The following is a 16,383-nucleotide window of genomic DNA, read 5'->3' as shown; positions in this document are numbered from 1 at the left end:
CATTTGCATCTCGTATGAACTTTTCCAGAAGGATGTTGAAGAGGTCACACGACAAACTGTCACCTTGTCTGAATCCTCGTTCGGCATTGAAGGGCTCCGAGAAGACCTTTCCTACTTTAACTGCTGGCATTGTACCAGTTAAAGTTATCCTGCATAGCCATATTAATTTTGCAGGAATGTCAAACGCAGACATGGCTTTAAACACCTCGGAACCGATAGGGCTGCCGAATGCGGCTTTATAGTCGACGAATAGGTGGAATGTGTCGATGTGTTTTTCTTGGGTCTTTTCCAGGATTTGGGGCAGAGTGAAAATCTGGTCAATGGTGGATTTGTCAGGTCTGAAGCCGCATTGGTATGTTCCAATAATGTCATTGACCATTGGCTTCAATCGTTCACACAGCAAACTGGATAGTTGGCACATATCGTCTTGTAGTTGACACATATCTATAGTTGGCACATATCGTCCTGTCTCCTTTTTTGTGCACGGGACATAGGATGCTGAGGTTCCAATCATTGGGCATGCATTCCTCTAGCCAAATTGTACTAATCAGCTGGTGCATGCTCCTGACCAGCATCTGACCACCAGTCTTGAATAGTTCGGCTGGTATCCTATCGGCTTTATTGTTCTTCAGCCGATTAATTGTTACTCTGACCTCATCTTGGCTAGGTTGTACACACTCTATTCCGAAATCTCTTATTGGTTCTGGAGTATTTTCTTTACGGTGACTATTTGATACCAGAAGTTTTTCCAAAATGATACTTCCAGATCCTCAGCACGCTATCTGTGTCTGTCACCAGGTTTCCATCTACATCTCTACACCAAAGCCTTCGGTTTGGTGTTTTACTCATTTTTTCCGGACTCCATTCTGACTCCTGTACATCTCGATTTGCTCACGCTCACGTTTATCTTGTACTTTCTTCTTTTTTCTGAAATTACGTTTCTCCTCTCTCATTTTCTCCCGATAATGTTCCATCGCATAATGTGTTGCTACTGTCTGCAGTGTTGGCCTATACGCTGCGTTTTTCGCCTCAGTAGCATTACGACACTTCTGATCATACCACGGGTTTATTGATGGTGGTTTTTGGTACTTTATATAAATCGAATATTTGTATGTGCAAAGTATGGACCAATCGGTGCTATTTCCGTGAACTAGTTTGTGTACCAGCCAGCCATATGGACTAACATTTGTAAATCGACTTCGAAATTATCTGAAATGTATTTCATCCATAGGGATCTAAACCCAATATTTCGATGAAGCAACGACGTATCGACGATACTTATGCATATATAGTTTTCCATATTTTATTATCTTAATAATAATCTTTGGTCATAATACTGATACAAAAAAAGCTTAATGATATCATATCGATATATTTCAAGCTATTGGATCATCACCAAATCCCAAACCGGTCATTATGCCGCTAATAAAACTATTAATGATGTTATTATCAACGGCTGAGGTACCACCAATACTGCCGACACCGCCAATAGGTGAGGGTGCAGGAACGGGAAACGGAGCTGGTATCGGAGCTGGAGCTGGCTGGGGAGCTGGAATAGGAGCAGGAACTGCTGTACCATAACCACAATCATACATTTGATTTAATTTTTCAATATCCATTTCGGAGAAACCATCACGCTGACCCATTCTGGTATTACCCATTGAACGCTAGAAGGAGTTTCAAATATTTACAGATTTCTTGAGGATTACATTTCAAAAATTAATTTTCTACTCACCAATGCCACAATGGTGGGACGACCATTTGTCGAAAAAGCATTTGCCGAATAATGCATAACACTACCATAATCATAAGGTACTCCAAATGCCACAGTCCGTGAAGCCTTATCGAAATTCGATGCAGCACTGGGTTGAATATTTTGGTATTGTATGGAAACATAGGCATCACGTTCCTCTCGATTCTGTTCGTGTAGGAAACCCAAGGCATGCATAAGCTCATGAATGGCAGTGCCAGGTTTTGACAAACAACCAGGAGATTGCAAATTAACCTCCTGCCTGCCACCCACACGACCCAACGAAGACCAACATCCTGAATTGCCGCTAACAATCGAAATATAATCCTGTTGATTGGTACGAGGTACAAAACGTATACACGTCCGACGATGGTATTCCGCAATGGCATGCTCAATCATGGCCCGATCTTGACTATTGAAACGACCACGAATTTCATAGGGTACAATGCCGCCTGGCCAACGTGAACTTTGTGTGGTAATGCCATTCTTGAGGATAATTTGATTTTTCGGCACCAAGATATCACCTTCCAAATATGTGCCCAATTCTTCAGGATTAACTAAGGCTGTGTCGGCGCTGTAGTTAGCCACCAATTGGGCAGTGTTCTTATCATCGGGTTCACCAAACATTGCCATGCCATAGAAACTTAAATCAATGACATCCTTTGAAGGTTTTACGTTGGGTCGATCCAAGCTGTTCGATTGCACCTCAATCATTTCCTCTTCATCACCAATGCTGGGAATAATTGGACTACCCTGTGTCAGGGTGACAAGGAGGGCTAACCACAGTAGACGAAGTGCAGTATTTTTAAACATGTTCTTTATTTTATTTTTTCCTATAGAATGTCGAGCTCAGAATCCGTTAGAACTCTGTTGAATTTCTTTGATTTTCTGTGGCTATTTATACTGGCTCAGCATGGTGCCATGTCCCCAAGTCTCTCTGTCTATCGGACAGTGATTATTTTCTAAAAAAATATGTTCGAAATATTATCTTTTATTGCTTCGTTTTTTATTGGTGTCATTAGGTAAATTTTATTCACCCTAGATTTGGATGTCTATTTCCCATGCGTCCGCCCTATTAGTTTTTCTTGGCAGTCTGTGTGACTTCTTATCGTACAAATAACATTTACACGTTTTTTCGTACTTTCCAGGTTGACAGTCAATTTGTTGTGTTACTGACCTTCATTTATATGTATGCAAATGTTGTTCGGAATGTTCTAAACGGTATTGTAAACAAATTTCGTTTGCCGAAAAAGGTCTACCGAATTTTGCATAGATAAGTAAACTTTCTTTGATGGCACCTTAAAACATAAAAATGATTTGGATTTATTTACCGGCATTAGGTTCTCAGGCTTATTTGTATAAAACTTCCAAAAGACCGGCACATATCTGCATGCAGGATCAAATTGGGCAATAAGCTTATATACAGTTCGAACGATCTACAGTCGATTTGGATCAAATCACTTGTGATATGTCTTATAGGGACATGATCAGAAACATGGTCCCACAACCCTTTACCTCCGCTCTTAACACACAACAAATAAGAAAATGAACTATCTCGCAAATATTACATAAAAAATGTACCACTGCCACTATCAATGCACTGGCGTATCGCTTACCCAACCAACCGTGGTCACACCCTCTTCTGAGACTATATTCAGTGCGGCATTGAGCATAACAACATTAGTTCTTCCCTGCACCCCACCTTTACCAACACTTGGGCCTAAAAATGTTAGCCTAATTGGAGATCGCCACGAAGGCGAAGGTCACGGTCTCAAACACAGATCCATCCACGAATTTTTTTGTGTGAGCTGCGGACTTAGTTTTGCCAAAGTCTCGCAACACAATTTTTTCTACAAGAAATCCACCCTCACATTTAGGAACTTTTCTCTAGTAAAAGTCATCTTCAGGTCGCAAGGTAGTTTTTTCCAAGGGAAAACCGGTTAGGATATATTTTTCTAACATCCTTAAATCGTGGGAATATTTCATTTCTCATTCCCACATCCTGAGAATTTTTTTAGAAAAAAATCATCTTCAGATCGTTAGGTTTCTTTTTTTTATTTTTTGAACAATTGATCCTAATGCATTAGGGTTTTTAGGTCCTGAGATAAAAATTTTAAATAGTGGATATTATTTCTTTGGGTGAATATTTTTCTATATTAAAATCCATCCCATGCAACCTAAGGTGGATTTTTTCAAAAGAGGGTTAGTCATTGCATTGCAACTCTACAAAAAAAAAAAAAAAAAAAAAAACACATCCCCAAGTTTTTAAATTGGTCTTGGGTTTTATAAACAAATATATAGCTAGGCTTGGAGCAAATTTTTTCTTCTATAGAAAGCCCTTCAGCCCCTGCGAAATTTTTTCTCTAGAAAAAACATTCCTAAGTTCCTGGCGAGAAGTTTTTTTCTAAAAAAACTTCCTTAGTTCCTGCTGAAGTTTCTTTCTATAGAAAAAACATTTTTTAGTTCCTGCGGAATTATTTTTCTATAGAAAAAACACCCTTAGTTTCTAACCAAATTTTTTCACATAAAAAAACCTTCTTTTTCTCAATTTCTGACAAATTGTTTTCTATAAAAAAACTTTTTCGGTTCCTGAACATTTTTTTTCAATAGTGTGTAAGAACTTTTTTTCCGAATTATTATCCAGCAGATAGTGATGTGAACTGATGAACTTGGGTCCGAACCCAAGTTTGTCTTCGCTCGCAATAATCACAATTGATCCCTATAGGTTGGACTTATCGAACACATTCTGTAGACCTTCTTCAATTGTTTGAATAATTTCTCAAGATTCATTCTTAATGATCTCGATTTGATATTCAAAATAGCTAATCAGTAAAAAATACGCATCAGTAATGATTGAAATTTGAACCATTGCAGAACCCAAAGGGGTATTCTAACTATGTTGTAAGGGTATTATCTTTACTACCTCGGTCGATCTACACTTGTGTACCGTCCGTCCACTGTAATTTGAAAACATAGTACAGGCCACAGTTACGGATCAATCTTCACGAAATGTTTACATATGGGATCGGTTCGAGCCAAAGAAGATCCCTATTGGTTTAGGTAATGACCCGATAATATTAAGAAGATGCAATGGACTAACAAAATTTTGTCTGTTTTTCAGGTCATAAATATTAACCGAACATATCGAAGTTTTTTTTACGCGGAGACAGATCCCCGTCTAGCGGGCCAAATTGATACGAATTATATTGATGTATTTACTCGGATGTGGGAGTAATACTTAAATACTTATAGGGGCCTATCTATTCTGATATTGTTAAGTATTTCGGGATGATCCAATTTACATGAAGTTCCGGTTACGATCTAGGTCGGCGGCTTTAATTTTCGTGGATGATTAGATGATATTAATGGGATGAAATGGCCCCAACCTTATTCTTGTGTGTTTTGTCAAGTCGTTCAATAGGTCAAACCTATAAGCCGAATATCACACCACGTCACACGGGGAAGTGAATCTGAAAATGAAAGGATTAAAGGAAAGTAGAAAAGAGGAGTTTTAACAAAGCTAAGGATCAGCTTGGGATCTATTTCGGAGAAGAATCCTAGATTATCAATTTCACATTTACCAAACTGTCGGTGTCTTCTGCTAATTATCGATGAACGCCTACAGAGTAAATGTTCAATTGTTCCCAGCTCTTTTTCATCCTCACATAGACGGCAATAATCCACTCCGTTAGTGTCGCATTTGGAAGTGGGAGATCTAATCCAGCAGTGACCTGTCATGATCCCCATAATGATTTTTACCACCCTCTGACTGTGAAGCAGTCTCGAAAAAGTTCTATGGCCAGAGAAAATTCTGTCCAGATGGCTTTTGAAATCCTGCATCCAGATTCCATTGATCATCTGTTGCCAACTAACTCACAGTAGCTCATACGGATTTTGCCAATGAAGTAGTAGTAGATTGTACAGATCATACAATCGGTGCAATTCCCTCGAGCAAGCTCATCGGCTACCTTCTATGTTACTGTGTCCTGGAACCCAACATAATTTAACTATCTGTCGTATATCAAGTAAAGCATCCTTGCAGTCACGAACAGCTTTTGAGTTAATAGTACACGACTTAAGAGCCTTAAGATCAATAAGTTTATGTGAGTTGTAGATGGCTAGTTCCTTGCAGTAAACAGTACCTTTCCATCTTCGACTCCTTTGTAAATGTCGACAGAGCGGCCAGAGGTAAGGAGCCACTTGGCCAGGATTCCCCACTAGGTAACTTTATTCTAATGTCTTTTAATGGTCAATATTCTTTGGGATCAATTAAACCAAGAATTTTCTGTGTAAAATGACAAAATTTGCATATTATGGAATAAATATTCACCCCTAGAGAATAAGTTTTGGAAAATATACCAGGTTAAGAAAGAAGAACTGCTGAAATCTAAATGGTCTGAATATAGATCCGTAGAAAGCCAGAGTTCCGTGGTAGTTGATTTGGGTATCATATTGTCGGAATCTCCGACTGCTGCGCTCACTGGTTTTATTATGGATCCATATTTCGACATAGCTAAAATCATTTAAGGTACACACACACATTTTTTAAATGAAATGAATGTAGTTTGGCATTCCGTTAATTCAGGCCGAACTTAATCATTTTCTACTTCTTGTATTTCCCATTTTTTTATTTTTTTTTTTTTTTTTGATGAATGGGATTAAGGAGTTACATTTTAATGGCGATACATTTAGAGCTCATAGAATGCACATTTAACGACATTTCAAGGGTAATTTATTGTATGTAAGATTAACACTACCCGGAATTACTAGAATTCATAATGCAAACGTTACATTGTAGAGAAAAAAAGCCCCCTACATTAAAGTAAGACCGATCATGGCAATAAAAAACAAATAGTTGTATACAGTAAATGAGGGTATTCACAATTTGATGCTCGTGAAAACTAATATTATCAGATGCATATAAATTAAAGAAATGTTTTGGAAATTATCGTTTCATGTTGCAATGACACACTTCAATATTATAAGTATTGGTTCAAATTTCGGGATAGGATCCATAGAATGGTACTCTTCATTATTCTGTATTTTGGGAACTGTGGCCACGATTTCCATACCAATTGGCTCCAATTGGATATTTGGGTTTCTGATTAGGTAGAAAATCTTCCTACAAAAATGTATAAATATTGGTTCATTTTTTAAGGTAGCTCCCATCGAGTGGTACCCCCAATATTCTGTATTTTGGGGTTTTTGGTCAGGTTTTTCGACCCAAGTTTCCGGTTAGCCTCTATATAATTTACTCCCAATTATTCGGTATATTGTGGGGGCTTGGGGACGTTTTTCAACGGAATTGACTCTAATTTGATTTTTCATATTATCAATATCGGATTACGTTTGGTATAGCTCCGATAAACGAAGGACTTAGTAGCTTTAAACCACCGATGAAGCTATAATTTGGTATAAAGGGTTCTCGGAAGCTGTCATACATATATAGAATATGATCAGTGTTGATCCATTGCTAGGAGATTTTAATGCAAAAATCGGAAGGGAAAATATCTTTGACCCCACCGGATTTGCTGCAGGCAAATCCTCCTGTAGGGATGAAGAAGAAAATCTGGTGGCAGATACAGACAGCGTGTTGAGGATCTTGTAAAGCTTCTGGTATCAAATAGTCACGGCGAAGAAAATACCCCAGAACCAATAGGAGAAGACGGCACAGCCAATATACCACCGGCTGAAGAAGAATAAAGCAGCAGGTGCCGATGAATTACCAACCGAACTATTCAAGACCGATGTCCAGAAGGAACATGCACAAACTAATTAGTACAATTTGACTAGAGGAATGTATGTCCAATGATTGGAAACTCAGCATCCTGTGTCTCGTGCACAAAAAAGGAGACAAGACGATATGTTCCAACTATAGAGGAATTACTCTCCTTCCCATCGCATATAAAGTGCTATCCTGCGTGCTGTGTTAACGACTGAAGCCAAAGGTCAATGACATTATTGGACCAATGCAGCTTCAGACTTGGAAAAACCACTATAGCCAAGTTTTTCATTCTGCGCAATGACCGACGAAAAACACATCGACACATTCCACTTATTCGTCGACTATAAATTCGCATTCGCTCAGAGGTGTTTGTCTGCATTCGGCTATACAGGAAACTTTAACCTGCGCAAGGTCAGCAGTTAAAGTTGAAAAGGACTTCTGGGAGCCCTTCAATACCGAACGAGGATTCAGACAAGGTGACAGTTTGTTGTGTGACCTCTTTAATATCCTGCTGGAAAAGGTTGGACGAGATGCAAATTTGAACAGATATGACACTCTGTACCCCAAGCAGCACACGTTCGTCGCCTACGCCGATGACATCGACATAATCGGTTGAACATTGTGAGCGGTAACATCTACCTTTGAACGAATTAAAAAGGAGTCTTCCAAAGTGGGCTGGCAGTAAAGACCAAGCTGATGGTATCAACGCGCAAGACATCCAGTGGAACTTGTAAACTACAGTTTCGAGGTAGTGAACGATTTAATATACCTCGGTAGCGTCACAAACATAACTAATATCAGCTTTGAAATCTGGAGAAGAATAGTGTTGGCCAATAGATGCTACTATGGTCGGAGTAAGCTATTCAAAAACAAGGCCACCTCTCGCCAGACCAAACTCACACTCTATAAGACGCTGATACTACCCGTGCTGGTGTATGGATTTGAAGCATGGGTACTTGCGCAAGCAAGCTGCCTAGCTCTTGGAGTGTTTGAGAGAAAGATCAACAGGTAAATTGTACCATTTATTCTCGGACATCGACATAGACGTATTGAGCCAGGAGTAAAAAATTTTAAATTAAAACCAATTCAGTTAAGGAAATGCGGATATACCCTTCAAAATACCGAATACCGTCAAAAGATGGATCCATATCAAAAATATTCTGCAAATATGTTCCCCCAAGTTTCTAGAATTCTCGTTTGGAAAATACGAATAAAATCTTCGAAATACAAAAATTCCACTGAGATGTACCCCCAAGAATTACAGTCACGTGTAATAAATAATGCGGGAAAAATACAAAAATCTTAATTTTATTCTGATCAAGAATGGGGTCTACGTCAAATATTTCGACAAAATTTCAGTAACTCATGAAGAATTTCCCTCAAAACGGAATTTTCTTTTACTCCAACGTTCTGATAACTCGAGGAAATTTATTCACGGAAAACTTTAAAGAAAACCGCCGATTTACAAGAAACGATAAGACGCGTCGTGGTAAAAAAAGAATGAAACGGAAATATGTAACAGATAATATTCAAATTTCCAAACATATGGACGCTACCACATGCTGGGTGGGTATAAATACCCAAAAAGTTTTAGGGTAAATCATCAGTTATCCCTTGCAAACATTAGCAATAGCATAACAGCCCTATTCATAGAGTAACAACTCCAATTCAATATGTTTAAACTAACTCCAGTTCTATTGTCCTTGGTTTTGGTGGTGAGCTATATAAAAGCTAGTCCAATATTAAAACAATTGAATGATGATGAAGATACTGTGGAAATTTCGGCCAATACTTTGGAAGCACCTCAGAAATCTAAGGATGTCATTGATTTAAGTTTCTATGGCACGGCCCTGTTTGGAAAACCCGATCATAAAGATACAGCTGAATTGGTGGCAAATTATAAAATGGAAAACTCCTCAGTAAACCCCGAAGAATTGGGTTCCTATTTGGAGGGTGACATTTTAGTACCCACCGATGGTGTTACAACTAAAAACGGTCTGACAACACAAAGTTCTCGCTGGCCAAATGCTGTTGTGCCCTATGAGATTCGTGGTAATTTCAATGGTCAGGATATGGCAATCATTGAACATGCCATTGCTGAATATCATCGTCGTACATGTATTCGATTTGTGCCACGTACCTCGGAACAGGATTATATTTCCATTGTAAGTGGTAATTCCGGATGTTGGTCTTCGGTTGGACGTGTTGGTGGCAAGCAAGAGGTGAATTTGCAATCTCCAGGATGTTTGACTAAACCCGGTACAGCAATGCATGAATTAATGCATGCCTTGGGTTTCTTGCACGAACAAAATCGTGAAGAACGTGATGCATTTGTATCGATACAATTTCAAAATATCCAACCCAGTGCTAAGTCGAATTTCGATAGAGCAAGTCATACAATGGCCTTTGGGGTACCCTATGATTATGGCAGTGTTATGCATTATTCATCGACTGCATTCTCGACAAATGGTCAACCTACTATTATTGCTATGGTGAGTGGATGCTAGACAAAGCTCGGAATGACATTTTGATAATTATTGTATTTTTTTTAGCAACCCATGGGAGATGCTAGAATGGGTCAACGCGATGGATTTTCGGATAAGGATATTGAGAAACTTAATCGCATGTATGATTGTCCGGCAAGCGGAAATGTTGGTGGTGGCCAATCCTCTACTGCTGGTAACTCCGCTGTTGATAATGCTCTCATCAATAGCTTTGTTAGTGGCATTATGACTGGCTTAGGTTTTGGTGATAATTCCGTGGCTTAAAGTATCATGAGCCAAAACGAGGATGACATGATTTGAATCTTTCAACAGTATTATGTATACAACCAAAGAATAATTTTACCTATAAATTCATTACATTTTATCAAACATTTGCTTTATTTCTCTTTCTTAATAACTTTTGTTTTTAATATTTTGTTCTACTTTGTAGATAATAGAAACTAAAACTTAAAACTCTTACCCTGAATCTGTGACATTCAGTTTACATACTCTTAAATATCCATACTCATATCCATAATAACATTGGGATCAATATTATCCGAATTTGTTGATATATCTTCATCATCAAATTTCAATTTCATCCCGGTAAATTTAACCGTGGGCGAATCTTCCTCTTCAATTGTTGGAAATTGATTGGGAACTTTTGAGATTTTATAAACGGAATAGCTATCCCATGCCTGTTTACCATAGATATCATCTATTATTGAATCTTCATCCATAAAATCTTCAATGCAGGTCTTCAATATTGTTGAGGTTACAATACAATCTCGATTCAAGGCCAAACTTTTATGGAAATATGTAATGGCCTCCTCTAAATTACCCATCAAGGCATAGACGAAACCAATAGCTGTAAAGGTTTGTGGTGTTTGGGGTTTCAACAATAGGGCCTGAAGGAGAAGAAAAAAATGAATTATCAATTAAAGAATTTAAGAAAAACCCCTAACTCACATATTGATGATATTCCAAGGCTTCCTTGTATTTCTTATTTTTGCGACAACAATGACCCAAATTGTTGAACAATGGCTCCCATCGGGCCGACACTTCTTCCTTATTTTGTTTGGCTCTATTCATAACAATATCAGCAGTGGTGCGAAAAACTTCTTCGGCACTTTCATAACTAGAATTTAAAATTATTTATTTTAACAAAAATGAAATGGATGTGTATGTTTTGTACTCACAATTCATATTCGTATTTGATAACCCCCAGTTCGTGCAGTACGAAAACATCTAGGGGTGCAATGGACATTGCTTGATAGAAGAATTTCTCAGCTAATTCTAAATTCTTAACCAATCCACATTCGACCCCAATGTACAGTAGAGGTAAATGACATCCACGCATTAGCTGGGTAGCTTTGAAATAAGCAGCCATGGCCTGTAAGAAAATGAAATTAAAAATCAAATTCGGGAGTAGATAAAGTTTAGCCTATAATGGAAATAATAGGTTAACTTCCGTACTTAAATTGCCGTGGGGTCATGAACTGATAGTTCTTGAATAGGGACGTAGAAAGATTATACGCTCTATTTCGAAATCACCACTCTCTCTGCTAGAATTTTTGGATTTACTTCGGTATTTCTTTAGCAGGTATATAGCGGTAGATTAGATAGTTTCTTAAGAGCTATAAAAATGAGCAGAACCATGGTTCGGGATTTGTCGCAATCCCGACACGGACCAAAAGAATCAGTAGCAAAAATTCCTGGTAATATAGATCCCAAGTTTAAAAAAATGCACGAACATGTACTTGCTAGATTGACAGTTCCGTGTTAATATGAGAGATCAACCCTCCAGCCAAGTTTGAAACGTTGGATCGTGAATTATATGTGTGGACGTCAGTCGTACGTCGAATTCAGAAATAGGAAGTCGAAGACCCGTACAGTTAAACAGAGAGTTCCACAAGGAAGGGTGAAATCTCCGGAACTGTTTAACCTCTACCTTTCTGAAATTCCACGTCCACTGGGATGATTGCAGGACCCAAAATTTATCACATTTGCGAGAAGCTGAACCACTATCTATCTCGTGGATATAGCTAACATTTTCCGGGCGAGGAATATTTAAATATCCGCCACTAAATCAACGGCCACACTGTTTACTATATGCACAGCGGAGATGCCGCTTTGCCACCTGTAATGGTGGCAAAAAGGGGTATGGGCCTATAAGCATGTATAAAAATTGCTAATCTATTAATCGAAAGCCGTTAAAGAAGACGGAAGGTATATCTTCATATTTCCTTTGAGTCTGTTGACTTCTATTGTCAAATCTTAGATTCTGGGGTAGATATGATTAATGTGATTTAGTTAACTTCCTATAGCCACAATATCTGCTATGAAATCTTCCTCGTTTGTTATACAAAATTTATCACTTCCAGACAACCTTCAATGATACCAGGTAAGCCGTATCGTATCCTTCATATACTCCTATTATCATCTGTTTATTACGTTATGGATTAAATTTAAATATTTTTCATAGATGTTTCCAACAGATAAATTTCCTTAATAAGTAGTAAAAAGTATCTATTTAAAAAATACAAATAATTGGTCTGTCCCAGAAACTGCAAGAATGTAAATTTTTTTACTACGATAATATGGTATGATATGGAAGAAAATAGTAAAAATTAGTAGATTCTTGCAATACGGGAACAGACCTAACGATCCTGAATTTTTTGAAAATGAAATTTATTTTTTTTTACCTGATCATGTTCATTTTCTTTGGCAAATGAATGGCCATACGCCAACCAAGCTGGACCATATAATCTATCTAATGAAGTTGCTTTGGAGAGATAACGTCTGGCAGGATCACTTTTACCAATTAAATCATAATAGCAACCAACAGCATACCATGATATGGCTTTATCCGGATAACGATCTACCAATTTGTGGGCCACATAAAATAGTTCTAAAATAAGAAAATAATTCAAATATAAGATAGTGTAATATTTTCAATTAGATACTGCTTATGTTATATATATGATATAATAAACATTTAAAATTAAATTAATATCTTTCTTAAATGTGGAAACATTTAAATCTTTTCAACAACGGAAAATCTCTAGTTATTCCAAAATTGTCACAATGATCATGAATATAACTTACTATTATAATCACCAAATTCCACCAAGCAACCAATTTGCACTGTAAGCGCACCATTATGATAGGGATCAATTTTAAGAAGCCTTTAAAAGTAGCAATAAAAAATAAATGTAATATCCTATTAATGACTTCTACATAACATTGCCTTACTCATTCAAAATCTTAAAACTCTTCTTATATTCACAATCATAGAATAGTTTCTCAGCCTCGGCGGCCATAACATCGGTGCTTTTTTGTATGCGTTGCATGCTAGTTGAGAGTAACATTGATGTGGGACTATCAGCACTATCTTTAGAACGATTACGACTTGGTGTCTCCAAATGCGAACGATGCGAATCATTGATAAGCGAAGAGGCACGTGATAAACTGACTTGCAATGAGAAGGGTGGTATTTTTAAATCTTCCAGGACTCTAAAATTATAAACAATATGCTGCTTTGATTTCCTTAGTAAAAGAAGATAATATTTTTCTTACTTGTTTGCGGGTGACATTATTTGATTTTGTGTTGGTGTCATAAATTTCGGCAATACATTCTTGTGAATACTTGCATCTGAGTTCCGGGTCATTTGTATTTTATCATTTAACTCTTTAATGGACTTTAATGTGCTCATATTACCAATTGGTGTTTCTTCGGCATTTGTATTCTATAGGAAGAGATTTGATATATGATACATTTTATTTATTTTTTTATTATAAATGTTCTTACCGGTCCAATAGATTCATAATACTTTTTCAGTTTTGTTTCATATAATTTTGTTATAAACTTGGCATCGGATTCCGAGGATTGATGTTCTAGTGGCAAGTGTTGCATGAGTTCTTTTTCTGAAAATTAAAAATTAAAAAAAAACTAATTTATAAATAAGCAGATTAAAAAACTATTCTGTTAGAGTATATCGGAATTAAAAAAACACAGTGGTCCCCAGGCGATCCTCGTCTGTCACTGATATTATTCCGCCATAACCTTATGTTATGATTGACCCATTATTTATAACACGAATTTTTGGAACTTTATTAATGAATGCTGTTTTTTGTGAAATCGGAATTTCCATCACATGATACTTCTATAGGAGAAAAAGGATAAAACATCGGAAACAACTTCCAACTTATTAATAAAAACCACGAACTATCTTGAATAGCATGACAATAACGCACTATATTGTGGTCAATTAGGACATTAGGACATATCCAGGGTCTTGCTTATGGATTTCCGTTTTTTTTTTTTGGATTTCATTTCAATTTTTAAGGAAAGAATGGCTGGCTTAATAAATCTTTCGGGTCTAAACGAGGTATCTTTTGAATTCTTTAAATATTATATACGGATATCAAGAATTCGGTTACGGACAACCCAGACACATTTGAAATTTTTACCAGATTATATGGTCTTTCGGTGATATATATTTTTGTAAATGCGGAATTCAAAATGACACGGGACATTCTTTAATAAAATAATTACGTTTTTGTAGCCAGCAATTTAAAAGCATAAAATTGATACCCATATTTGCTTAAAGCGTTTTAAAAATCATGATAATATTCAAGGGGGGTTCCTGTGGAATTTTGGATTTGGATATGAATTTCCGCACTTATGTTTTATGGTAAAAATTTCAAAACGATTAGATCAGTTTTTTTTTATATTATTCTTTTCTTAATTTCACTTACCTTCCCATGCCATCAACATTTCATGCTGCACCAGGGCTTCTAAAGCCTCATAGCAGTACACCGATTTGTGCAATGCTTGAACATAATAATCCATGGCCAAGCCACGATTATCCATGGCCTCATATATTTTACCTTTGAGGAAACTAATTACATTCTTACACTCCTCTTCACCGAACAGCCGGCAAAAATCCAACAAACGCTAACAATGAAGTGCAACAAACAAATTGGTTCAAACGAATTGTTCATTGAAATGAACTATCGGAACTAACTACATTTGGTTCCTGAACCATACAGAATCATTAAAACATAATTGCGCCAAATTCGCTTTTTAAAAACTAATTAAAATAAAGGTAATTCTTTTTTTTATTATGAACTAGAATTGTACAATTAATTCATGAAATGAAGATGAAGACATTACCAAAGCATCTGTTTTAACAGATTTCATTTTAACGCAGTCAAATTATTTTTGGGGAACATAGGAGTTTCTTATACTACAAAGCGCCGTCTGTTTGTCAAGTGTGAATATTTAAAAAATAAACAATCGTTCGGCCATATTATAGCATGGCAAACGAATTGACGGTCATAATTACAGCAATAGATGTATGCTATAAATAATAGTAAAACACAGCAAATGAAGTAGTTAACAGCAGGAGCAGGACGAGAACGACATCTTCGAACGTGATATAGGTTTGGCAACAATATTAAATTGTGCGAATTGGATACTCTGCATACCGTTTAACTTGTGGTGAATCGTAAAAAAAAACAATATTGTATGTAGTGGCTTCTTCTGTCAAATATAAAATAAATATATGCAAAAAGTTGTAAATGTTATGATTACTTCCCAAAATCGTTTAGGGAATACCATGAAATGGATGAAACAAAATCCATAAAAAATCATATTCATTGCATTTAATGATGTTTCCCTTACTGCAAGAATGTACTGGATTTATTTTCTTCGATATCATAAAGGAAAATTCGTTATCGTAGTGAAAAGTGGTAGATTCTTGCAGTACGGGAAAATTGGATTATATTTCAATTGAAATTAGGAATTTATTTGACATGGTATTCATAACAATACCCCACATACACAAAATATGCCCTACCTTGCATGGTATAACAATAGCATGGTATAATAATAGAAGGTAATAGCAAGTGTTGTTGTACAACAAACGATACAACAATCACATGGAAATTTGTTTTTGTGAATAATACTACACCTTTTTCAAATGTTTTTCCAAACATTTCAATTTCAATTCGAGAATTTCATATGTAATTCGAAAATTCAATTTGCAATTCATAACATTTCAGTTGTAATTCGAGTATTTAATCGACAATTCACAACAATTCATTTGTAATTTTAAACTTTTCATATGTAATTCAAAAAATTCCATCTGAATTTTTAAGAATTTCATTTGTAATTTGTATATTTTTATTTGAAATTCAATGAATTCAATTTGAAATTCATAAAATTTTACTTGTAAATCATAATATTTCAGTTGTAATTCGTAAAAATTCATTTCAATTTCTTAACATATTATTTCAAATTCGAATATAATAAATAAATTGAACAATAAGTGGGGTAGAATTTTTTTATATAGTGAAAAATAGTATTAAAAAACAAACTAACATATATATATATATATATACATGACAAATTTAAAAAA

General features: G+C 36.2%; 3 protein-coding genes across 3 annotated transcripts; 1 reads left to right on the top strand and 2 right to left on the bottom strand.

Annotated features, from left to right (window-relative positions):
* Nucleotides 1-1,376: 1,376 nt before the first annotated feature.
* LOC133321397 (hatching enzyme 1.2-like) lies at nt 1,377-2,498 on the bottom strand. Its single transcript, XM_061530484.1, has 2 exons — nt 1,736-2,498; nt 1,377-1,667 (listed from the first exon to the last, which is right to left on the bottom strand). Exons 1-2 carry the CDS (start codon nt 2,462-2,464, stop codon nt 1,377-1,379), a joined length of 1,020 nt encoding a protein of 339 aa, XP_061386468.1. The 5' UTR covers nt 2,465-2,498.
* Nucleotides 2,499-9,148: 6,650 nt separating this feature from the next.
* Nucleotides 9,149-10,243, top strand: LOC133321396 (hatching enzyme 1.2-like). Its single transcript, XM_061530483.1, has 2 exons — nt 9,149-9,967; nt 10,028-10,243. The coding sequence occupies exons 1-2, from the start codon at nt 9,149-9,151 to the stop codon at nt 10,241-10,243; spliced, it is 1,035 nt and encodes a 344-aa protein (XP_061386467.1).
* Nucleotides 10,244-10,470: 227 nt separating this feature from the next.
* Nucleotides 10,471-14,918, bottom strand: LOC133321395 (cell division cycle protein 16 homolog; the record flags this gene model as incomplete). The annotated part of the gene is made up of 9 exons (XM_061530482.1): nt 10,471-10,866; nt 10,928-11,096; nt 11,158-11,351; nt 12,664-12,869; nt 13,067-13,146; nt 13,214-13,474; nt 13,538-13,707; nt 13,770-13,885; nt 14,720-14,918. Coding segments are annotated over 9 exons (1,791 nt in total), but the record flags the coding sequence as incomplete, so codon positions are not given.
* Between the last annotated feature and the right edge of the window lie 1,465 nt (nt 14,919-16,383).

This window comes from Musca vetustissima, unplaced genomic scaffold (assembly GCF_032173495.1).
Source record: "Musca vetustissima isolate MV318-11 ecotype Yass unplaced genomic scaffold, APGP_CSIRO_Mvet_v1 utg160796, whole genome shotgun sequence".
Classification (NCBI taxonomy): domain Eukaryota; kingdom Metazoa; phylum Arthropoda; class Insecta; order Diptera; family Muscidae; genus Musca; species Musca vetustissima.
Note: the sequence above shows the minus strand (reverse complement) of the source record. Positions and strands in the feature narration are given on the sequence as shown.

Excerpts from the sequence above, each read along its gene's own strand:
- LOC133321397 (XM_061530484.1), bottom strand. The coding sequence starts at position 2,464 with ATGATTGAGGTGCAATCGAACAGCTTGGATCGACCCAACGTAAAACCT. Across the intron at positions 1,668-1,735 it reads GTCCCACCATTGTGGCATTG|CGTTCAATGGGTAATACCAG; the intron begins GTGAGTAGAAAA and ends AACTCCTTCTAG.
- LOC133321396 (XM_061530483.1), top strand. The coding sequence starts at position 9,149 with ATGTTTAAACTAACTCCAGTTCTATTGTCCTTGGTTTTGGTGGTGAGC. Across the intron at positions 9,968-10,027 it reads AACCTACTATTATTGCTATG|CAACCCATGGGAGATGCTAG; the intron begins GTGAGTGGATGC and ends TATTTTTTTTAG.